This window comes from Balaenoptera musculus, chromosome 9, assembly GCF_009873245.2.
Source record: "Balaenoptera musculus isolate JJ_BM4_2016_0621 chromosome 9, mBalMus1.pri.v3, whole genome shotgun sequence".
Lineage (NCBI taxonomy): Eukaryota > Metazoa > Chordata > Mammalia > Artiodactyla > Balaenopteridae > Balaenoptera > Balaenoptera musculus.
In genome coordinates, this window is record NC_045793.1 from 15747800 (window position 1) to 15773546 (window position 25747).

A 25747-nucleotide genomic window follows, 5' to 3' on the forward strand; every position below is an offset into this window, starting at 1 on the left:
TAAGTCCACCCATTTGGATTGCAGCCAAAGGTTCAGAACCAAATGACTTATTAGGATAAAATGTATATATTTTATAATGACATGACTCTCCAATGACACTTGGGGCGGTGAGGGGACCATAGTCACATCTAAACCCAGGGGACATGGCAGAGAGGCAGATGGGCAGGACTCAGGACTGGTGCATGGGAAACTGGGAGTCCAGACTGGCTCTGCCTCCAAACAGCTGTGTGATCTTGGGCAGGTCACTTACCCACTCTGGGCCATATATTCTGTGTTGGAAAATAGGAGGATAGGCTAGATCAGAGGTTTTCCAAAGATGAGTAAAGCAGAGCCCTGATACGTAAAGCAGATGAAAGTGGAGTGTCAGTTGCTCAAGTCCTCCCACAATGAAATCCAGGGGCTAAGCCTGAAAGTCGGGGGTGGGGGGTGTGTGGGGCAAAAGACCTCTAAGTTCTCTGCAAGCTCTTTCGGTGACAATAAAATCCAGGACCACCAGACCACACTTCTGGACTCCCTAGAGGGGGCCTGTAATCCCAGGTCAATTTGTGAGAAAAGAATAGTTGGTTTTCAACTGAGCACCTCCTCCACCCCCCAAGCATTCCTAGCTTTACATAAAAATCCATTACTGCCCAATCATATATAACCCATCCTTATTTATTTTGATCCAAACATACTTAATAGGCACTAACGATGGACAAGAACTTTTACAAATTACCCTAAAGACACACAAAGAAATTGGGCACTGTATCCTCTTTTCAAATTTAGGCTGCTTGTTTTTTGCACAAGCTTCACACTCTTTTTTAATGTTAGGTTTTTTCATCTTAATGTTAAAAGACTCTCTCATCAGTTTTATAGTTGCTTTTCATGTATACTCCTATTTTCCGTACTCCACCCCACCTCTCGCCAGCACTGGTGAGAAGAGGAAGAGTGAAAGGGTTAGAATCTTAAATTCAATGAGTTTTGGTACTTGGCAATGATAATAAAAAGTATGCAAAGACTGATTGGCTGAGATGAGTGTGTTAAAAACAGTGTTTATGTGAGGGGTCTCCGGGGAGCTGAGTGGCTATCTCACCCTACCACATTCCCATGTTGTTCTTATTTTCTGTGATCTAAAAGATTAGAGTCACCTTTGCCTGTCCTTAACCCACTAAATCTATTCTGTCTCCCCCTTTCACTACCCCAGGAAAAAAGAGGAAGATTTACAGACCTATTGGATGCTAAATATTTACGGACCACGTTACAGATCTGGGTCGTATGGTAAGAATGGTATTATTTCAAAGCTAGGTTTAAATAAACAAGCATTTCAGTGGGAGAAAGCCCACTGAAGTAAATCCCTTCTGACTGCTCTGGGGAGAAAACACAAGGCAGACACCAGCAATGCTTTATCTTTCTGCTAATACCACCAACCAAAAAATAGATATAAAATAACAATATAAAAAGAAAGAGAAAGAAAAAAAATCCAAATCATCTACAGTTTTTAAATTTTTCATCTGAGTGTATGAGCTCTGTACTAACCGTTTGCAGCCTGGTCTCTTCCCTCACCACATTCCAGGAACTGATCCTTTGAGGTCACTGAGAATCAAATTCAAAGGAATAGACTTAGTGGTCCTCTCTGTGCAGCCATGACCTTGAGTAAGCAAAGATTTTCTAAACAGGACACAAAAAGTGCTAACTCTAAAGGAAAAGATTGATGAGTTTGCCTACATTAAATTAGGAACTCTGTGTCCTGAGAAATCATGAAGAGCCTGAAAGGTAAGCCACCAATTGAGAGAAGAAATTTCCAATATATATGTCCAACAAATTATATATACATGTTCTATATATTATTAATATATATTTCTATTATATAATTTTTGTTCAACAAGAAAAACATACACAACCCAGTAGAGAAATAGGCAAAAGACTTGAACAGGCACTTGACCAAAAATGTGTATCAAATAAACATATGAAAACATGTTCAACCTTACAGGCACCAGGGAAATGCAAATTAAAACCAAATGAGACACCATTACAAATCCACCCAAATGGCTAAAATTAAAAAGACTGGGGACTTCCCTGGGGGTGCAGTGGTTAAGAATCTGCCTGCCAATGCAGGGGACAAGGGTCTTCTCCCTGGTCCGGGAAGATCCCACATGCCGAGGAGCAACTAAGCCCGTGTGCCACAACTACTGAGCCTGCATGCTACAACTCCTGAAGCCTGCCCACCTAGAGCCCGTGTTCTGCAATGAAGAGTAGCCCCCGCTCGCTGCAACTAGGGAAAGCCCGCATGCAGCAACGAAGACCCAATGCAGCCAAAAATAAATTTAAAAAAAGAAAAAAGTCTGAAAAGATAACTTAAAAAAAAAAAAATTAAAAAATGAAATTAACAAGACTGACCATGTTGGGAAAGATGTAAAGTAACTGGAATATTCCTGCACTCCTGATTGGCATTCAAATTAGTACAACCACTTTGGAAAACTGTTTAGAGGTTTCTATTACAGTTGGAAGTATGCATAGCCTATGGCTCAGCAATTCTACTCCTAGATTTATACCCAACAGAAATGCATAGTAAAATAAAATAGCATTATATTATTTGTAACAGCTCCAACTACAACCAACCCACATGCCCATCAACAGGTATAATGGATAGATTCTGTTATATTCATAAAATAGAATACTACACAGTAATGAAAATGAGAAAACTGGTGCTCTGCGCTCAACATGGCTGAATCTTACAAATGTAATAATGAGCAAAGAAAGTCAGACACACAGAATACATATTATGTGGTTCCATTTATATAAAGATTCAAAACAGTGGAAACTAATCTATAGTGTTTGAATTCAGGAAAGTGGTTGTCTATCTGCCTTTCCCAGATATAATCACTAAAAATAGGTGGGCGTCTCCTCTTGAGACTCTTTAATTTTTAAAATACTCTTAATATTTGGGGAATTCCCCAGTGAACTAGTGGTTAGGACTTGGTGCTGGCACTGCTGTGGCCTGGGTTCAATCCCTGGTTGGGGAACTGAGATCCCGCAAGCTGTGTGGTATGGCCAAAAAAAAAATACACTTAATATTTGGAAATTAAACAAAAAAAATATTAAAGCTACCTTAATAACAAGGAGAAATATTGTGATTATTGTCTTCTTAAATATTTCATTATGAGAATTTTTAAATGCCCATGAAAGTAGGGAGGATACCATGATGAACCCTGATTTATTCATTGCCCAGATCTGACAATCACTGATATCTACCCATATTTACTTCAGCTGTTTTTTTCTGTTCTGAAGTATTTTCAAGCAGGCCCTAGACTTCATGCCATTTCATCCCCAGATACTTCATTTAGAGTCTCAACTACTTGAGGATATTTTCTTAGATAATTCCAATCCTAAAATCACACCAACGAGATTAACAATCATCACTTTAATATCATCCACTATGCAGATCATATGTGATTTTCCTTGATTGTCCACATCTGTCTTTTACACGTGGCTTTTACAACCATTTCTGTAAAAATGAGAGAGGCATGAGGGGGGCTTCTGGGAGGCTGATATTCTTTTTTTTTTTTGGCCAAGCAGCTTGTGGGATCTTAGTTCCCTGACCCGGGATCGAACCCGGGCCCTCGGTATTGAAAGCACAGGGTCTTAACCACTGGACCGCCAGCGAATTCCCCGGATATTCTTTTTCTTGACTTTGATATAGGAACTTTTCTGTATGTTATGTTTATATCTCAATGAAAATATCTATTAAAGAATAGACAGAAAAAAAGATAGTAAGAAAACATCAAGCAAAAGCAAAAACCTTCCATAGCTTCATGGCGTCCGAAAGACAGAATTGAAAAGATGATGCCCAAGAGTTCCAACACCTGGGGATTCAATCAAACACTAATTTGGATGTAGATGTGAAGGGACTGTAGATGTAATTAAGGTTACGAGCCTTAAAATAGGGAGAGTATCCTGAATTAGGCAGGTGGGCTCAATATTATCGCTTGAGTCTTTAAAAGTAGAGAAATGTCTCCAGCTGGAATCAGAGATGCAGCGGAAGAGAAAGCGTGAGGTGAGGCAGAAGGAGAGCGCCAGTGCATGAGAAGGACGCGACCTGCTGTTGCTGGCTTCACAGACAGAGAATGAAGGAAGCCTGCAGAAGCTGAAAACCACTGGTCGACAGCCAGCAAGGAAACGGACACGAGTTCTACACCCCGTGCAGCTGGATTCTGCCAACCATCTGGGTGGGTTTGGAGATGGATTCTTCCCCAGAAAGTGGAGCAGCCCTGCCTTCATTTCTGCCACGTGAGACTCCGAGCAGAGAAGTCAGCCAGAGCTGCTGAACTGCTGACCTCCAGAACTGTGAGACACTCACTGTGCTAAAGCACTAGGTTTGTGCTAACTTGTTGCAGCAGCTGCAGAAAACAAACTGTTGAGGGGTCTAAGCTCCTACTGCTTGCCACATGGCAGGCCAATAAGAGACAGTGTGTTGGGGCGAGTAATAGCGACTTTATTCAGAAAGCCAGCAGGCGGAGAAGATGGTGGACTAAACTCTTAAAGAACCATCTTAACTTGGAAGAGAATTCAGGCTGCTTTTATGCTAAGGGAGAAGGGGAAGCGGGAGGGTTCAAGATTAAAGGGTAAAGGTGGGTTGAAGACTTCCTGGAGCCACCTGGCCTTCAAGGGAAGCATAACATTTCTTTGTTCTGCTTGCTCACAAGGCTGCATCACGAGGCTCCTGCAAAACTTCAAGTCGTTAGCAGTTATTTTTACTTTACCACACTTATCTCTGCTTATTTGCTAGCTGAAAACGAACTTATCTACAAGTAGTAGCCGTAACTAACCCGGGACCACCTGGGATGGGAACTTTCTTCAGGGAACTTAATGAGCTGTTTGGGCACAAGCAACATTTCTCTAATATTTAACTCTTTATGGTCAAGGCTACAGTACGTAAGCTGTAGAATGAGGGAGACAGTTTCAACGCAGTGTTAGTTCTGTTCTGCCTCTTACAAAACTTCTTCCTGGCCTGAGGGGTCCTCCCCCATCTAGTTCCATCCTGCTTTTTCTTGCAAATTCATTTCCCACCATGCAGCCTCCGCTAAAGGCCACCCACTAGTATCCCCTTGAAACGTGTCCCCACTTTCCACTCCCCTCCCCTCCCTACACCGTGCCTTCCACCTGAGAAGCTCTCCCCACGTCTCCCCACCTCTCACGGTGCTACCCCTCCTTCAGGCCTGGTGACAGCCTTTCCTAATGTCCATCTTTTCTTGTTTCCAGGCTGGGCATCTCTTTCGCCTACTATGGGGTCATCCTGGCCAGTGCGGAGCTGCTGGAGCGGGACCTGGTCTGTGGCTCACAGTCGGAGCTGGAGGTAGTGGTGACTGTAGGGGTCTCGGAGGAGAGCCAGAGCCCCTGCCACTGCCAGGTGTTTGCCCCTTCTGACTACCAGACCATGATTATCAGCACCATTGGCGAAATTGCTCGTAAGTATCTCTCTGTATTGGGTGGCTCTCTGTTTTGGGTGGGGGACGTGCAACTCAGAGTCTCAGAGGAGAGAAGAGTGACCTGTCATACACTTGACTCCTGCCTGGTAGAAATGGACGAGTCCCCAAATCGTGCTGAGGTGTCTCCAGTGCGATCAGTGTGAGGAGAAGTCTGGAGGAGTGGAGCTTTGAATTAGTGCATCGTATCAATTCTAAGATGCATTCCCCTACATTGTAACATCTCTGAAACTGGGATGTGTCTCACAATGGCTTGTTAGATTTCAGTTGGAAGCACTGTTTCTGCTTTAATAGACATAAAATAATGGTACTTAAAAATCAATGGCACCTTGAATTTGAAAAACAGTATTAAACATTTAAAATAGAGGTCTAGCAAGTTGGCAGTTTACAATAGACCTACATGCTGTAATAAGCATCCTGGGCATAAAATATCCTTCATATACTCCGGTGCTTGTAGTTCTCGGATCCCCATGGGAAAAGCATATTGAAGGAGTCATGAAGTTGATGACAGCGTGACTGGGTCTTGGCTGGAATACGCATGACGTTTGGATTAAGTTGCTTCTTTCTGAAATGACAGGGAGGAATCCATGCCATTGTTAATAAGTGCCATTTGCTTTCAAGATTCTGAAAATTGTCTTTGTCATTTTTTTCCTAGTGAATCCTTTAAATATCCTGGGCATTAATTTCCTGGGAAGACGGCTGAGCCTTTCTATTACCATGGGATGTACAGCTTTATTCTTCCTTCTCCTCAATATTTGCACTTCAAGGTATTTGCTGTCTGGTTGCTTTAATGCAATCTAGTTTTGTGCAGTGGTTTTAAAATGAGGTCTCCTGACCCATGGCCTTCAGTGGAGGTTAGGGGCAAGTCCCTTTCACCAAGAGAGTAGAGTACAGGCTGCTTGTTTGACTAGAACGATCAAACAAGCCCCTGGTACCTGCCCTTGCCCCTCCCACTCCCCTCTTCCTCCTGAGCCAGGTCCATCTTCAGCACCCACAGGACGTGGGTACCAGCGTGGGAGTATTCCGTTCGCGTAGCAAGATATTTAGGATCTTTATGCAAAGCTTCCTGGAGAATGGAGACTCCGGTTGTTTACCAAATGATCTGCACGTTGTCAAGATAGTGATGTAGACAGCATACCTGTGGTGGGAGAATTCATTGCACTCTGAATTTGTGACCCTAGAGTGGGCCTCATTTATAACATGTATGACTTATTCTGCAAACTGTACCATTTTCCAAGGGTGGTGGCAGAGGAGTGCTCACCTTGGGGGGCTGGGCTGGAACGGCACACTTCGGGGGAACAGGATTGAAGGATTGAGTCAGGCTTTTGCTTTAGGACCCCACAGTCAGGCCAGCTGAGGGGCAACACCTCCCTCGGGACCCGGTCTGCAGGGATGTGTGTTGGCATCTGTCACGTACTGGGGTCGGGGCCCCGGAAGGCCCTCCGTGTTGCCTTTGGTAACGTCTTGCTTCTGGTTCCCTGGTGCCGGCCTCATCGGCTTCCTCTTCATGCTGAGGGCTTTGGTGGCGTCCAGCTTCAACACCATCTATATTTACACCGCTGAGGTTAGTTTTGGGGAAGGGGTTGGTCACATCAAGGTGTGCGAGGTGAGCTACTTAGAGCAGGTGTTTGTCTATAGACCACGCATCCCTGGCTTCTGTTGACTTTTGATGATTCCTAAAAACATCCTATTAAAATGACCCCAGAAGGCTTATTTGATATGGCCTTTCTCCTGCCCCATGGGGTCTAGTGAAAGCCAGTCTCTGAGAAGAAAGATAGGACCGTCTCCCTTTCTCACTAAACTGCATCCATGTAAAAAGCAACTCTTGCCCTCATACCGTGCTTCCTGAAGAAGTAGGGATAGGCCCGGTACCTGCATGTTGCTGATAAAATGTAAAACACCCTATTTCTCCCTTTTTAAAATTAGAATGTATTTTTCACCTTTATTCTTTTGAAAGATCATATCCCACTATGTCTGTTGTTTGTTGTAGGTAGCTTAAATTCGAATATAATGGTAATTTATTCTTAATTTATTGAATTGCTATATCTACTTAATACATCTACTTCTGAGGAGCTTCTCAGAAACCACCACTTTAAAGAGCAAATGCTCCTAGAAATAAGCAACATCTGAGTAGGAAACTTAGTATTTTAACTGGTTTTGCCTTTCGTTGAGCCAGAGAAAGTGGTGCTATAGGGACTGCTAAAGCTGCATTCATCTTCATCTTGGGAAAGGTAGAAGTCTATTTAGAATACAGATGACATATCAAAACCACAGAGAAAAAGATTCTTTTCCCCTCACATAGATAAAGATAGGAAATTATGACACATTTGACATATATGTAGTATTTCATTTAGTTCCATTAACAATCTTCTAAAATTATTGTGAATTTGTGAACTTAAAAGTCTATGTGTATTGTGATGTGCCTCTAAAATTATATTTGGAATATTCAATTTAACATATTTTGGGACGTGTTCATTTAAAGGGTCGTTCCTAAGTATTTTTTCCCTGATATTTATTGCTTAAAAAAAAAAGATGTGTACCTGAAGTTGCTTGTCTTCTATTATTTCATCTCCTAGAATTGACAAAAATGAACAAAAAAAATTGATATTAGAGCAAAGATCATCTGTATGTATCTGAATCCATTGTTTTCAATAGCCAGCAGCCTCATTTTCTAGAAAAAACCTCTGTGAAAAGGCACTCCACCCCCAGACATTCTTATAAATATAGCAGTGCCCCCCCGGGGCAGGAAAGCATCTTGTGTTTTGCATTTGGCAGATGGTGGGTAACATGATGCGGCCAAGTAAAGAGGCCACGTGCTTTGCTTTAGTGAATTGATGAAAACTGATCAGTATTTATAGCGTTAAGAGAAAAATTTCTAAAATTAAAAGAAGCATTCTTTCATATATTCTCCTTAAAATCTTCTTTATTAAATACTATTTGCTTATTTATTAAGAACTCTGAATCAGTGAAGTACAGATTAATGAGGTTTTACTATAAATGCAAGAAAGTTGCAGCAAGAAAGTAGACTGCGCCATAAGATCTTGCAACACAAACATGGTGAATGGTGTAGCATGTATGTGGCACTCTCGTCGATTCTTTTCACTGTATCTGTATTAAAGGTTTGGTTGGATTGTTATTATTTGGGGAGTATTTTCTTTCCATTCAGTAGAACCACCTTTATACGTTTATAGCTCTAAAGTGGAAATCTTCTGTCTGATTGCAAGTACCTTTCTAAAATTACGTTTGGAATATTAAACACATATTTTGGAATTTGCTCACTTAAAGGATAATTTCTAAGTGTTTATTTTCTGATATTGTTAAAATTCAAAGTTGTATACCTGAGAAAAATGAACATCTTCTATATCCTATATATCCATATAGAATATTTGGCCTTTTGTATATACCAAAGCCTGACCTGTGGAGGGAAGGGCAGAGGACTTGGGAAAGAGGGGTTTAAGCTAACTGATGCTTTCTACGCTCCTCTACTCCAGGTCTACCCCACAACGATGCGCGCTTTGGGGATGGGGACCAGTGGATCCCTGTGTCGCATTGGTGCGATGGTGGCGCCATTTATATCCCAGGTACAGCCCAGGGGTCTCTGTAGGGAGGATATGTCTAAGGGAGGTGGGGAAAGAGGGACCTGGCTCCCTTCAGGTTAAGTGTTTAACCAAGGATTTGTTTACATGAGTTTCCTTGAGGTGTTGTTTTCCCATTGTCTGGTTAATTTGGCTGGGAAAAGAGGCTGAATTAATGCTTCCAGGCTTCCAGTCAATAGCATGTATTGCATTGCATGCAGGGTTTAGATTTTGCTGGACATTGTTGGGGGAGGATGCAAAAGACATGGATGACACAAGGAGCTGGAGCAGCTGAACGACAATGAGCTCCAACCCTGACACTGTCAAGGGTGCAATTGAAAACCAGAGCACAGAAGTGCAGGGAGGCTGAACCAGGGTGCAAGGATTTGGCCCTGGGCAGGTCAAGTCCAGCATGTGGACAAACCAGGCACAGGCTGGGAGAAAATCCAGGGGTGATCTGGACTGTTGGATGGACCCTGTTTCAGGAGAGAAACAGAGGCAGATATGGTGACCCACATGGTCATGGTTCCTCAGAGGGCCAAACAGCTTGCCCCTCTGCCCTGATCATTCTCTTTTGGCCACGAGAAATGGAAATCCACCTGAGCTGGCTGCAGCCAAAGACAAGAGTGAGGCTGGGCCCTGGGTGGGCCTGATCCAGGCAGTGAGGGCTGTCAGGGACCCAGGCTCTGTCCCCCTCACATCTATCTGGGGCCCAGGGTCACTGAGCATTCAGGCTGTACTCCCTCAAGACCAGGGTGCTATACTTGTCCACGGACGTGGCCACCCCGCAAATCCCAAACATCTATCCTTAGATCCAGGCACCAGAAGACACCAAAGTACTCTCTGCATCCCAGAAGGATGCTCTCTCTGGCATCTCACTGGCCAGGCCTGGTCAGTTGTTCATAGTTGAGCTAAATCAGTTGCGGCCAAGAGTCAGGCTTATGGATGAATGCAACCGGGGAGGGGCAGTTTTCAGAGAAAGGGGGTTGCCATGGGCTAAACAGACTGTAATGTGTATTTCTTATTATTTAATGGGATTTTGCTACCACCCTTATTAAAACTATTTTGGGACTATTTTGCCTACTTAGTTAAAAATGAGGGCAGTTCTGGTCTTGCGGTTTTGCTTTTCACAGTTCTTTTGCGCTTATTATTTCACCATGTTCAGAAAAGAACATAATGGTGAAAGGCAGCAGGAAAATATTGGTCCTATTTCTGGATGATCAGACCGAGGTAGAGTTTATTTTCCAAGCTTTAATTAGGAATAGAGTCTCTTGGTTCTCAACCACTTGGAACATTTTCTCTGGGTATTTGTGGGCATTTATCTTTGAGGCCACCCTGCTTTTGGTGACTTTGTGGACCAGGAAATATCTCAGCTAGGACCAGGTCTCCTGGGGCACAGGGCTTTGTCCTGCTTAGCGTCCTGCTGGGGGAGTTCTCAACTCTTCACAGTGAAGTCACCCAACTTTCTATGACCCCCTCATCTGTAAAATGAAGATAAACAATAGCACCCACTACGTAGGTTTCCTCTCAGTATTAAATGAGATTAATACATACAAAGCACTGAGCCCAACATTTGACACATAGTAAGCCCTCAATAAGTGTTAGCTAATAACCATAACGATGATCAATAGCATCAAGGCCAAATGCTAAATATTCCAATAAGAGTATTTCTGTTACTGAGAAATATTTAAGTCCAGTTGAGTTATTTCAATCACTATGCAATTGAAATATTTTGCATTCCTCACCAGGTTTAGGATGGGAAATTCGAATCTGGGAAGCTTTGTGTTTGCTCGTAGAATATTTGCCTGGGTTTGGAGTGGGGCTTGGTGACACTCTCATGAGCTCATCCGTCAGTGTACCCTCAGACGCGGTTCTCAAGCTTCAGTGCATATCAGAGTTACTAGGGTAACTTGATACCGTGAAGATTCCTGGACTTCACCCAGAGATTCTGATTCTGTATATGGGACCATCACCTACAGTTCTAGCAGGAATCCAGAGTGAATCTGATGCTATTGGTCTGGAGACCAATGAGAGGTGTGGCCATCAGTAAGGAAATTGACTTTACTTTCACTTAATTCTTCTTCTTCCTCTTCCTTCCCTTCCCACTCCCCTTCCCTTTCTCCTCCGCTTTCTTTTGTCTTTCATTTAGGAACTTATTTTGGTGACTCATTCGACAAGTTGTTTTCAGGGTAATTCTCTACAAATTCTACAGACTGCCTCTTTCACAGTTTGGCAGTTAGAATGCCAAAAAGGATTCCATAAGCTACAATCTGTATTTGATAGAGTAGAAGCAAGAATTTATAAGGGAATTCCACACTTCCACTGCAGGGGGCGCGGGTTTGATCCCTGGTCGGGGAACTAAGATCCTGCATGCCGCGAGGCATGGCCAAAAAAAAAAGAAGAATTTATCCCAGTTCAACATTCAACCAGCATTTATTGCACGCTTACTCTGTGCCTGGCATTGTTCTCTTTCTTTACAGCAGTAAATAAGCCAGACCAGGGTCCAGTGGTGTGCTGGAACTGGCCTGCACTGGCTTGTGAAAGCTGATTGTTAAATTTTCAGGAAATTACTTTGCAAGCTAGTTGATGTCACATTGTAGCTTGAAATTAGCACGGTGGTGGTTTTTATCCCATGGCCACAGGCAAATGCTACCATCAGGACAGTTTCTGGAAAGCCTGTTAAACATTTCGCAGCACACCACCACAAGATTCCTGCTCTCAAGAGGCTGACTTTCAAGTTGGGTACTTTACAAATATGCACAAAATTAAGATGATTCAAATTAATTATTTGCGTATCTTAATTATTTGCATATCTGTAAAGCACTCAACTTGAAAGTATGTTGGGAGGCAATGATAATGAGTGAAAGGGATGACAGGCCTTCCCCCCACCCCCTCTTTTGGCTCAAAATTCCTTTACTGAAAGATAAATTGAATTAAAATCCATACATTCCATGAGGGACAGGCCTTTTTTAAAAGACAAGGCTTCATATAGCCAATATTTTAGAGTAACTATAAATGGAGAGTAGCCTTTAAAAATTGTGAATCACTGTATTGTACACCTGTATGTAACTTATGTAATAAAGTACATCAACTGTACTTCAATTTAAAAATATTATAGAAAGAGGCAGGGCCTCTCTGGGTAGGTGACTTTGGAGTTGAGACCTGAAGTATAAGAAGCTGACAACCTGTAAAGGGTAACAGCATTTCAGGTGGGATGACATCTGGTCCAAAGTCCTGGGGATGGGACGAGCTTGGTGTGTTCTCGGAATAGAAAATAGCTCTGATGAGCAAAGTGCAGAGAAGTACAGGGAGAGAGTGTGCCTTGCAGGCATACTTCGGATTTTTTTCTTAGGAGGAGGGGGAAGTAATTGAAGGGTGTTAAGCAGTGTCATGATCAGTTTTGCAATTTAGAAAGAGCACTCTGGTTGCTGAAGAGTGAATTGGCAGGGGATTGGGAGAGGGCAAGGGAGGAACAAGCTTATCATAAGACTCTGATTTCACATCGCCATGTACTCAAGTGAAAAGGGAGATTTCAGAATTCTGGAAAACCATTTCTCTTATAGAGGGAAATACTACATAAAAAATTTTAATTTCTGCCCAGGAAAAAAAAAAATACTGGACAAGGATGAAAGACAAACCTTTAATTTTCAAGGGTTTCAAAAAACCCTAATTGAATTGTCACAGCTGAACAATGATTTTGTTGTCCTGTTGAATTCCTGACCTTCCCCAGAAGCATGGAAACAATGAATCAACGCATAAAATGATACACAGAACTTCACCAGTTACTGGGAATAAAAAATCTATCCATTTCATAGTTTCATTAGTGATTTCTGGTAAGCAGTAAACTTACTGAGAAACTATGTTGTCCAAGATAAAGTCAGACACTAGTTAAAGTGGTAGGGACAGATTTTGATTAGTAATTATTGCAGTAGGGAAAAAGAGTCCAGTGTGAAGTGAATTCAACTTTGTTTTGTACAGAGGTGACTGGGCTTTTTAAAGGGAGAAGAGGGAATAGGACAAGGAAGGTCTCAATAGAGAGAGGGAAGTGAAAATAGGCAAAAAGTGGTAAGAGGGGTTGGTCCATGTGAAACCCAGACAGGAGCCCTATCTCCAGGTATCGATCGGAACAAACAGTAAATTTTTTGGAAGCCTTGAGTATGTTCAGGTAGGCACTTTTACGAGAGCTAGGGTCATCCGAGGGGTGTGGATTTGAGCTGTTAGAAACTGTTAGTCTTTGTTCAAATCTTTATATACCAAGATTGAGGCCTAGGTGAGAAGCAGCTTAGAAAAGCCTGGCTAGGGTTTGGTCAAGGAGAAAGTTTTTGTCAATGTCAAGTGTGGTTCATAAATACATTTGTGTTTATTGTATTTTCAGTGATTTAAGAGATTTCCAAAGGCAATTTGACCACGTGATTTTTTCTTCTTTCGCACTGAAAACACAAAAATTAAAAACTAGAAATAAAATTTTACTACCCTAATATTTTACTGGAGATAACTGGATATAAATATTTTAATAAAGCCCTTGCAATATATCTAAGCATATGTACATATAAATATGCATATGCATTTTACTCAAATATGATCATAGTTATATACTTTTTATTTTTTTAATAGACTTAAAATACTTTATTGGAATTCAATTGTTAGCATGATATTTATGGTAACATTATTCATAGGGTGATTCTTTCCACTTTAATGAGATCTATTTTTATTTTAATTAATTAATTTTTAAATTTTACTGAAGTATAGTTGATTTACAATGTTGTGTTAGTTTCAGGTGTACAGCAAAGTGATTCAGTTATACATATACATATACTCATTCTTTTCCAGATTCTTTTCCCATATACATATACTCATTCTTTTCCAGATTCTTTTCCCATATAGGGTTGTTATAGAATACTGAATAGATTTCCCTGTGCTATACAGTAGGTTCTTATTGGTTATCTATTTTATATATAGTAGTGTGTTTATGTTAATCCCAAGCTCCTAATTTATCCCTTCCCCGTTTCCCCTTTGGTAACCATAAGTTTGTTTTCAAAATCTGTGAGTCTGTTTTGTAAATAAGTTCATTTGTATCATTTTTAAAAATTAGATTCCATATATGAGTAATATCATATGATATTTGTCATTCTCTGTCTGAATTACTTCACTTAGTATGATAATCGCTAGGTCCATCCATGTTGCTGCATATGGCATTATTTCGTTCTTTTTTTATGGTTGAGTAATATTCCATTGTATATATGTACCACATCTTTATCCATTTCTCTGCCGGTGGACATTAAGGTTGCTTTTATGTCTTGGCTATTGTAAAAAGTGCTGCAATGAACATTGGGGTGCAAGTATCTTTTCTTTTCTAAAAAAATTAATTAATTAATTGATTTTTGGCTGAGTTGTGTCTTTGTTGCTGCGCACGGGCTTTCTCTAGTTGCGGCGAGTGGGGGCTACTCTTCGTTGTGGTGTGCGGGCTTCTCATTGCAGTGGCTTCTCTTGTGGCGGAGCGTGAGCTCTAGGTGCACAGGCTCAGTAGTAGTGGTGCGCGGGCTTAGTTGCTCTGTGGCATGTGGGATCTTCCTGGACCAGGGCTCAAACCCGTGTCCCCTGCATTGGCCGGCGGATTCTTAACCACTGTGCCACCAGAGAAGCCCCAGGGGTGCATGTATCTTTTCGAATTATGGTTTTCTCTGGATACATGCCCAGGAGTGGGATTGCTGGATCATATGGTAGTTCTATTTTTCGTTTTTAACGAACCTCCATACTGTTCTCCATAGTGGTTATACCAATTTATTTATTTATTTATTTATTTTATTTTATTTTATTTTTTTATTTTTTATTTTTTTTAATTTATTTTATTTATGGCTGTGTTGGGTCTTCGTTTCTGTGTGAGGGCTTTCTCCAGTTGTGGCAAGCGGGGGCCACTCTTCATCGCGGTGCGCGGGCCTCTCGCTATCGCGGCCTCTCTTGTTGCGGAGCACAGGCTCCAGACGCGCAGGCTCAGCAATTGTGGCTCACGGGCCCAGCCGCTCCGCGGCATGTGGGATCTTCCCAGACCAGGGCTCGAACCCGTGTCCCCTGCATTGGCAGGCGGATTCTCAACCACTGCACCACCAGGGAAGCCCTATTTTTATTTTTTTAATTGAAGTATAGTTGATTCACAGTGTTGTGTTAATTACTGCTGTGCAGCAAAGTGACTCAGTTATACATATGTATACATTCTTTTCCATATTCTTTTCCATTATGGTTTATCACAGGATATTGAATATAGTTCCCTGTGCTATATAGTAGGACCTCATTGTTTATCCATTCTATATATACAAGTTTGCAGCTGCTAATCCCAAACTCCCAATCCATCCCTCTCCCACCCCCTCCCTCTAGGCAACCACCAGTCTGTTCTCTATGTCCCTGATTCTGTTTCTGTTTCATAGATAGGTTCATTTGTGTCATATTTTAGATTCCACATATAAGTGATATCATATGGTATTTGTCTTTCTCTTTCTGACTTACTTCACTTAGTATGATAATCTCTAGTTGCATCCATGTTGCTGCAAATGGCATCACTTCATTCTTTTTTATGGCTGAGTAGTATTCCGTTGTATATATGTACCACATCTTCTTTATCCATTCATCTGTTGATGGTCATTTAGGTTGTTTCCACGTCTTGCCTATTGTGAACAGTGCTGCTATGAACATAGGGGTGCATGTATCTTTTTGAATTATAGTTTTGCCTTGATATATGCCTGGGAGTGGGATTGCTAGATTATATGGTAATTCTATTTTTAGTTTATTGAGGAACCTCCATACTGTTTTCCACAGTGGCTGCACCAATTTACATTCCCACCAACAGTGCAGGAGTGTTCCCTTTTTCTCCACACCTCCTCGAGCATTTATTGTTTGTATACTTTTTGATGATGGCCATTCTGACCGGTATGAGGTGATGCCTCATTGTAGTTTTGATTTGCATTTCTCTAATAATTAGTGATGTTGAGCATCTTTTCATGTGCTTTTTGGCCATCTGGCTGTCTTCTTTGGAGAAATTTCTATTTAAATCTTCTGCCTGGGACTTCCCTGGCGGTCCAGTGGTTAGGACTCTGCACTTCCAGTGCAGGGGGCATGGGTTTGATCCCTGGTTGGGGAACTAAGATCCTGTGTGCAGCGCAGTGTGGCACCTCCACCCCCACTAGATCTGCTGCCCATTTTTTGATTGGGTTGTTTGTTTTCTTGACATAGAGCTGCATGAGCTGTTTGTATATTTTGGAGATTAATCCCTTGTTGGTTGCTTCGTTTGCACATTATTTTCTCCCATTCTGTGGGTTGTCTTTTTGTTTATGGTTTCCTTTGCTGCGCAAAAGCTTTTAAGTTTAATTAGGTCCTGTTTGTTTATTTTTGTTTTTATTTCGTTACTCTAGGAGGTGGATCAAAAAAGTTATTGCTGCGATTTATGTCAAAGAGTGTTCTGCCTATGTTTTCATCTAAGAGTTTTATAGTGTCCGCCCTTACATTTAGGTCTTTGATCCATTTTGAGTCTATTTTTGCATATGGTGTTAGAGAATGTTCTTTTTTTTTTTCTTTTTAAAATTATTTATTTATTTTTAACATCTTTATTGGAGTATAATTGCTTTACAATGGTGTGTTAGTTTCTGCTTTATAACAAAGTGAATCAGCTATACATATATATATATCCCCATATCTCTTCCCTCTTGCATCTCCTACCTTCCCACCCTCCTTTTTAAATTTTTAAAACTTTTAAATTTTTGGCTGCATTGGGTCTTCATTGCCATGTGAGCTTTCTCTAGTTGTGGCAAAGGGGAGCTACTCTCCGTTGCTGAGCAAAGGCCCTAGGCACATGGGCTTCAGTAGTTGTGGCTTGAAGGCTCTAGACTCAGGCTCAGTAGTTGTGTTGCACGGGCTTAGTTGCTCCGCGGCATGTGGGATCTTCCCAGACCAGGGCTCGAACCCATAACCCCTGCATTGGCAGGCAGATTCTTTTTTTTAATTTTTTATTTATTTATTTATTTATTTTTAGCTGTGTTGGGTCTTCGTTTCTGTGCGAGGGCTTTCTCTAGTTGTGGCAAGTGGGGGCCACTCTTCATTGCGGTGCGCGGGCCTTTCACTGTCGCGGCCTCTCTTGTTGTGGAGCACGGGCTCCAGACGCGCAGGCTCAGCAGCTGTGGCTCACGGGCCTAGTTGCTCCGTGGCATGTGGGATCTTCCCAGCCCAGGGCTCGAACCCGTGTCCCCTGCATTGGCAGGCAGATTCTCAACCACTGCACCACCAGGGAAGTCCCATTTGAGAATGTTCTAATTTCATTCTTTTACATGTAGCTGTCCAGTTTTCCCAGCACCACTTATTGAAGAGACTGTCTTTTCTCCATTGTATATTCTTGCCTCCTTGGTCATAGATTAATTGAACATAGGTGCATGGGTTTACTTCTGGGCTTTCTATCCTGTTCCATTGATTTATATTTCTGTTTTTTTGCCAGTACCATACTTTTTTGATGACTGTCGCTTTGTAGTATAGTCTGAAGTCAGGGAGCCTGATTCCTCCAGCTCTGTTTTTCTTTCTCAAGATTGCTTTGGCTATTCGGGATCTTTTGTGTTTCCATACAAATTTACAATTTCTTTGTTCTTGTTCTGTTAAAAATGCCATTGGTAATTTGATAGGGATTGCATTGAATCTGTAGATTGCCTTAGGTAGTATAACCATTTGACAATATTAATTTTTCCAACCCAAGAACATGGTATATCTTTCTATCTGTTTGTGTTATCTTTGATTTCTTTCATCAGAGTCCTATAGTTTTCAGAGTACAGGTGTTTTGCCTCCTTAGGTAGGTTTATTCCTAGCTATTTTATTATTTTTGATGCAGTGGTAAATGGGATTATTTCCTTAATTTCTCTTTCTGCTCTTTCATTGTTAGTGTATACAAATGCAAGAGATTTCTGTGTATTAAATTTGTATCCTGCAACTTTACCAAATTCATTTATGAGCTCTAGTAGTTTTCTGGTAGCATCTTTAGGATTTTCTATATATAGTATCATGTCATCTGCAAACAATGATAGTTTTACTTCTTTTCCAATTTGGATTCCTTTTATTTCTTTTTTATTCTCTGATTGCTGGGGCTAGGACTTCCAAAACTATGTTGAATAAAAGTGGTAAGAGTGGACATCCTTGTCTTGTTCCAGATCTTAGAGGGAATGATTTCAGTTTTTCACTGTTGAGAATGATGTTAGCTGTGGGTTTGTCATATATGGCCTTTAGTATGTTGAGGTAAGTTCCCTTTATGCTCACTTTCTGGAGAGTTTTTTTTATTATAAATGGGTGTTGAATTTTGTCAGAAGCTTTTTCTGCATCTATTGAGATGATCATAGTTTTTATTCTTCAGTTTGTTAATGTGGTATATCACACTGATTGAGTTGTGGATATTGAAGAATGCTTGCATCCCTGGGATAAATCCCACTTGATCATGGTGTATGATGCTTTTAATGTATTTTTGGATTTAGTTTGCTAGTATTTTGTTGAGTATCTTTGTGTCTGTGTTCATCAGTGATGCTGGCATGTAATTTTCTTTTTTGTAGTATCTTTGTCTGGTTTTGGTATCAGGGTGATGGTGACCTCATAGAATGAGTTTAGGAGTGTTGCTCCCTTTGGAATTTTTGGAAGAGTTTCAGAAGGATAGGTGTTAACTCTTCTCTAAATGTTTGATAGAATTCACCTGTGAAGCCATCTGGTCCTGGACTTGTGTTTGTTGGAAGTTTTTAAATCACAGTTTCAATTTCAGTACTTGTGATTGATCTGTTCATATTTTCTATTTCTTCCTGGTTCAGTCTTGGAAGGTTCTACATTTCTAAGAATTTATCCATTTCTTCTAGGTTGTCCATTTTATTTGCATATAGTTGCTTGTAGTAGTCTCTTATGATCCTTTGTATTTCTGTGGTGTCAGTTGTAACTTCTCCTTTTTCATTTCTAATTTTATTGATTTGAGTTCTCTCCCTGTCTTTCTTGATGAGTCTGGCTAAAAGTTTATCAATTTTGTTTATCTTTTCAAAGAACCAGCTTTTATTTTTTATTTATTTATTTTTAAAATTTTCTGTATATATTTAATCTCCAGTTTCGTTCAACTGCTACACAGTCTTTGTCACACATTTAACGGATATTTATTGAGTTTCTACTATGTACCAGACTCTGTGCTAGAAGAATTCAGACACATTGATTTGATTGATTGGATTTCAAAAAGCTTAGAGTACAGTGGGTATCCAAAGGTTTGATATACATAAAACTTCTTAATAAGGCACTATCATTCTACAATTTTTTCTCAGTTTCTAAATTTGGAGTCTTCTTAAAACTTGGGGAATGACCAAATTAACCAATAGCACTATGATGCTGAAAGCACTTACATTATAAAAAATATACATAATTATTCTGTAATTTATTATACGGCAAATATGCAGGCATTTGCTTAATTATTTTAATAGAATACTTTGTCCACTTAGGGAGTTAAATTTAAAATATCATGATAAAATCATAATAATTATGACATTTAGGTAACCTCACCTAAACCTATAACTTCAAATAAAATCAGTGACTCCCAAATGTGTATTTTTGGCCAATGGCTTGTTTCTGAGTTTCAGAAACTTGAAACCAATGCCCTGCTATACATTTCTACCTAAGTATCCCTCAAGTACTTCAAGTTCAAAAGGTTCATATATAAACACAATATTTTCTCTTACAGAGCTGCTTTACCCTCAGTACGTTTTAGATTAGTTATTCAACCCAGTCCCAAGAGTTAACCTAATTCCCTGCTTCATTTTGTTTTTCACACACACACACTGTATTTTATTTTTACAAGAGATAAATAAACTGACACCAAGCATTGTAAATGGATGACCACAACAAAAGCAACAATGATTGCAATTACCAAACACGAAACACACTCATACTATGTCATAATATTGACATTCAGTCCAGTAATCCTCCACTGTAACAGCTCCTTTACTTTGCAGTGAAAATTGATTTGTATATTTTTTGCCTTTGAGTCCTTGTGGGATTTTTTTTTTTATTCAAACAGAAAGTCACAAAAATTATAATCATCCTCATCAGTTCACTCAGTCCCATGTAATTAATTTTTTTATCTTGATCCTTTGTTAACACTTTTACGAATTCATCAGTTTTCCATTAGAGTTCTGAAAATGCTTATTCATTCAGTTCAGCAGTATAGTCAGTTACCAGAAACCTGTACTTGTCAGAGTCTTTTCCATGAATTCCTTGAAGATGAAACTCTTTTATAGGAACATATTTGCAAAAGCATCAGAATACACCCAGAACTGTCTGAAAATGACAAAAGACTTAAAAATGACCATGGTTAAAGATGTGATGAAAGTTCATAATAATGCAATTGACAAGGAAATTTAGTTATTTCTGAAGATATACAACTTAAAGTAATAACTAGAATTATGACTTATAACATTATATCAGAACATATAAGATTTTTAGAAATTTCCTGTAATGTCTGAAACATTTATATTAACATATTTCCATACAAATAACCCAAAGAAAGTTTAGTATTAGTTGCGTTTTTTGTTTGTTTATTTGTTTTTCTATACTGCAGGTTCTTATTAGTCATCAATTTTATACACATCAGTGTATACATGTCAATCCCAATTGCCCAATTCAGCACACCACCATCCCCACCCCACCGCGGTTTTCCCCCCTTGGTGTCCATACGTTTGTTGTCTACATCTGTGTCTCAACTTCTGCCCTGCAAACCGGTTCATCTGTACCATTTTTCTAGGTTGCACATACATGTGTTAATATACGATATTTGTTTTTCTCTTTCTGACTTACTTCACTCTGTATGACAGTCTTTAGATCCATCCACATCTCAACAAATGACTCAATTTCGTTCCTTTTTATGGCTGAGTAAGTAGTATTGCATTGTATATATGTACCACAACTTCTTTATCCATTCGTCTGTCGATGGGCATTTAGGTTGCTTCCATGACCTGGCTATTGTAAATAGTGCTGCAATGAACATTGGGGTACATGTGTCTTTTTGAATTATGGTTTTCTCTGGGTATATGCCCAGTAGTGGGATTGCTGGATCATATGGTAATTCTATTTTTAGTTTTTTAAGGAACCTCCATACTGTTCTCCATGGTGGCTGTATCAGTTTACATTCCCACCAACAGTGCAAGAGGGTCCCCTTTTCTCCACACCCTCTCCAGCATTTGTTGTTTGTAGATTTTCTGATGATGCCCATTCTAACTGGTGTGAGGTGATACCTCATTGTAGTTTTGATTTGCGTTTCTCTAATAATTAGTGATGTTGAGCAGCTTTTCATGTGCTTCTTGGCCATCTGTATATCTTCTTTGGAGAAATGTCTATTTAGGTCTTCTGCCCATTTTTGGATTGGGTTGTTTGTTTCTTTAATATTGAGCTGCATGAGCTGTTTATTTATTTTGGAGATTAATCCTTTGACCGTTGATTCGTTTGCAAATATTTTCTCCCATTCTGAGGGTTGTCTTTTCGTCTTGTTATTGTTTCCATGGCTGTGCAAAAGCTTTGAAGTTTCATTAGGTCCCATTTGTTTATTTTTGTTTTTATTTCCATTACTCTAGGAGGTGGATCAAAAAAGGTCTTGCTGTGATTTATGTCAAAGAGTGTTCTTCCTATGTTTTACTCTAAGAGTTTTATAGTGTCTGGCCTTACATTTAGGTCTTTAATCCATTTTGAGTTTATTTTTGTGTATGGTGTTAAGGAGTGTTCTAATTTCATTCTTTTACATGTAGCTGTCCAGTTTTCCCAGCACCACTTATTGAAGAGACTGTCTTTTCTCCATTGTATATCCTTGCCTCCTTTGTCATAGGTTAGTTGACCATAGGTGCATGGGTTTATCTCTGGGCTTTCTATCTTGTTCCATTGATCTATGTTTCTGTTTTTGTGCCAGTACCATATTGTCTTGATTACTGTAGCTTTGTATACAAAGCTTTGTATACTATACAGTATAGTCTGAAGTCAGGGAGTCTGATTCTTCCAGCTCCATTTTTTTCCTTCAAGACTGCTTTGGCTATTCGGGGTCTTTTGTGTCTCCATACAAATTTTAAGATGATTTGTTCCAGTTCCGTAAAAAATGCCATTGGTAATTTGATAGGGATTGCATTGAATCTGTAGATTGCTTTGGGTAGTATAGTCATTTTCACAATATTAATTCTTCCAATGCAAGAACATGGTATATCTCTCCATCTGTTGGTATCATCTTTAATTTCTTTCATCAGGGTCTTATAGTTTTCTGCATACAGGTCTTTTGTCTCCCTAGGTAGCTTTATTCCTAGGTATTTTATTTTATTTTTTTGTTGCAATGGTAAATGGGAGTGTTTCCTTAATTTCTCTTTCAGATTTTTCATCATTAGTGCATAGGAATGCAAGAAATTTCTGTGCATTAATTTTGTATCTTGCAACTTTACCAAATTCATTGATTAGCTCTAGTAGTTTTCTGGTGGCATTTTTATGATTCTCTATGTATAGTATCATGTCATCTGCAAAAAGTGACAGTTTTACTTCTTCTTTTCCAATTTGTATTCCTTTTATTTCTTTTTCTTCTCTGATGGCCGTGGCTAGGACTTCCAAAACTATGTTGAATAATAGTGGTGAGAGTGGACATCCTTGTCTCGTTCCTGATCTTAGAGGAAATGCTTTCAAGTTTTTCACTGTTGAGAATGATGTTTGCTGTGGGTTTGTCATATATGGCCTTTATTATGTTGAGGAAGGTTCCCTCTATGCCCACTTTCTGGAGGGTTTTTATCATAAATGGGTGTTGAATTTTGTCAAAAGCTTTTTCTGCATCTATTGAGATGATCATGTGGTTTTTCTTCTTCAATTTGTTAATATGGTGTATCACATTGATTGATTTGCGTATATTGAAGAATCCTTGCATCCCTGGGATAAATCACACTTGATCATGGTGTATGATCCTTTTAATGTGCTGTTGGATTCTGTTTGCTAGTATTTTGTTGAGGATTTTTGCATCGATATTCATCAGTGATATTGGTCTGTAATTTTCTTTTTTTGTAGTGTCTTTGTCTGGTTTTGGTATCAGGGTGATGGTGGCCTCATAGAATGAGTTTGGGAGTGTTCCTTCCTCTGCAATTTTTTGGAAGAGTTTGAGAAGGATGGGTCTTAGCTCTTCTCTAAATGTTTGATAGAATTCACCTGTGAAGCCATCTGGTCCTGGACTTTTGTTTGTTGGAAGATTTTTAATCACAGTTTCAATTTCATTACTTGTGATTGCTCTGTTCATATTTTCTGTTTCTTCCTGGTTCAGTCTTGGAATGTTAAACCTTCCTAAGAATTTGTCCATTTCTTCCAGGTTGTCCATTTTATTGGCATAGCGTTGCTTGTAGTAGTCTCTTAGGATGCTTTGTATTTCTGTGGTGTCTGTTGTAACTTCTCCTTTTTCATTTCGAATTTTATTGATTTGAGTCCTCTCCCTCTTTTTCTTGATGAGTCTGGCTAATGGTTTATCAATTTTGTTTATCTTCTCAAAGAACCAGCTTTTAGTTTTATTGATCTTTTCTACATCTCTATTTCATTTATTTCTGATCTGATCTTTATGATTTCTTTCCTTTTACTAACTTTGAGTTTTCTTTGTTCTTCTTTCTCTGGTTGTTTTAGGTGTAAGCTTAGGTTTTTTATTTGAGCTTTTTCTTGTTTCCTAAGGTAAGATTACATTGCTATAAACTTCCCTCTTAGAACTGCTTTTGCTGTGTCCCATAGGTTTTAGATCATTGTGTTTTAATTGTCATTTGGCTCTAGGTATTTTTTGATTTCCTCTTTGATTTCTTCAGTGATCCATTGGTTGTTTAGTAACGTATTGTTTAGCCTCCACGTGTTTGTGTTTTTTACAGTTCTTTTTTTTCCTGTAATTGATTTCTCATCTCATAGCACTGGGGTCAGAAAAGATGCTTGCTGTGATTTCAATTTTCTTAAATTTACTGAGGCTTGATTTTGTGTCCCAAGATGTGATCTATCCTGAAGAATGTTCCATGTGCACTTGAGAAGAAAGTGTATTCTGCTGTTTTTGGATGGAATCTTCTATAAATATCAATTAAGTGCATCTGGTCTAATGTGTCATTTAAGGTCTGTGTTTCCTTATTGATTTTCAGTCTGGATGATCTATCCATTGATGTAAGTGGGGTGTTAAAGTCCCCCACTATTATTGTATTACTGTTGATTTCTCCTTTTCTGGCTGTTAGCATTTGCCGACCCCTGCCTTCTCAGCAGATCCTCCAAGACCCGCAGGTAGGTCCAGCCCAGAATCCTATGGAGTTACTGCTTTGTATTGGGTCCCAGTGTATTTGAACCCTTGTGAGTGCCCTCCAAGCGTGGAGTCTCTGTTTGCCCCAGTCCTGTGAAGCTCCTGTACTCAAGCCCCACTGGCCTTCAAAGTCAACTGCTCTGGGGGCGTTCCTCCTCCCAGTGCCAGACCCTCAGGCTGGGGAGACTGACGTGGGGCTCAGAACTCTCTTGTGGGAAAATCTTTGTGATATAATTATTTTCCAGTTTGTGAGTTGCCCACCCAGTGGGTATGGGATTTGATTATGTCATGAAAGCACTCCTCCTATGGTCTTGTTGTGGATTTTTTTTGTCTTTGAATGTACAATATCTTTTGTTGGTGGGTTCCAGTCTTTTCTGTTGATTGTTGTTCAGTAGTTAGTTGTGATTTTGGTGTTTTCAGGAGAGGAGGTAAGCTCAAGTCCTTCTACTCCGCCATCTTGTCCAGAATCAAGGGGCTGCTTTTAGTTTGGATGCTTGCTGCCTCTTTCATCAGTGTGTGCTGGCCGTTATCCACTTGATATGGGGTGTGCAGGTGTGGTGGCCCTTGTGCAGTCCTAGGATGGTGGGGGCAGCACTTGGCGCCTGCTTGAAGGTCTCATAGTGGCAGCTGTGGCCAGTGCACTCCTGGGACAGCAGGGGCAGGGCTTGGCACCTGCTTGTGGATCTCCTAGGGGTGGCTGTGGTCCGTACACTCCCGGGATGGGAGGGCAGTGCGTGGCACCTGCTCACATGTCTCATAGTGGCAGCTGCGGGCAGTGCACTTCTGGGACAGCAGGGGCAGGGCTTGGTGTCTGCTTGTGGGTTTCCTAGGGGTAGCTGCAGTCTGCACACTCCTGGGACGGGAGGGCAGTCCTTGGCACCTGCTCATGGGTCTTGTAGCGGTGGCGGTGACTAATGCCCTGCTCCTGTTGGCAGTGTCCTATTGCCTGAGAATGCTCATAGGGAACGAAGCTCTTATGGTGGTCCTGCCCCTCTCCTTGTGCACCCCCCAATAATGGCATCTTGCCTCTCTGGTGTGCCCAGGCGTCTTCTATGTACACTCTCAGTTGCCACAGTCCAGCCTCTTCAGACTGTCTCTGCACAGCCAACCCCAGTCCTACCCCTGGGTCTGGCCTCTGAAGCCTGAGCTTCAGCACCCAGCCCCCACCTGCAGCAACAGATGAGTGTCTCAGCCTGAGGGGTGCAAGGTGGCAGTGCTGACCTTCTGTGCAAGTTACTTTCTGTTTTGCCTTCCACAAACTGGTTTCTGTGCACTCCTCCAAGGCTCTGAAGCTCCCCCTCCATCCAGGCTGATCTCCCCCACCACTGAGGGGGCTTCCCAGGGTGTAGGAACCTTTCCTTCTTCACAGCTCCTTCCCTGGGGTGCAGGCCCCATCCCAACTCCTT

At 40.6% G+C, this 25747-nt stretch overlaps 1 protein-coding gene across 1 annotated transcript in view; it reads left to right on the forward strand.

Annotated features, from left to right (window-relative positions):
- The window catches only part of SVOPL (SVOP like), a 63793-nt gene that overhangs the window by 22145 nt on the left and 15901 nt on the right, over window positions 1-25747 (forward strand). The window contains exons 9-13 of the mRNA XM_036863797.1: window positions 1184-1257; window positions 5239-5444; window positions 6118-6228; window positions 6944-7026; window positions 8954-9043. Of these exons, the coding sequence (XP_036719692.1) occupies window positions 1184-1257; window positions 5239-5444; window positions 6118-6228; window positions 6944-7026; window positions 8954-9043 (564 nt within the window). The remainder of the gene's footprint in view (window positions 1-1183; window positions 1258-5238; window positions 5445-6117; window positions 6229-6943; window positions 7027-8953; window positions 9044-25747) is intronic.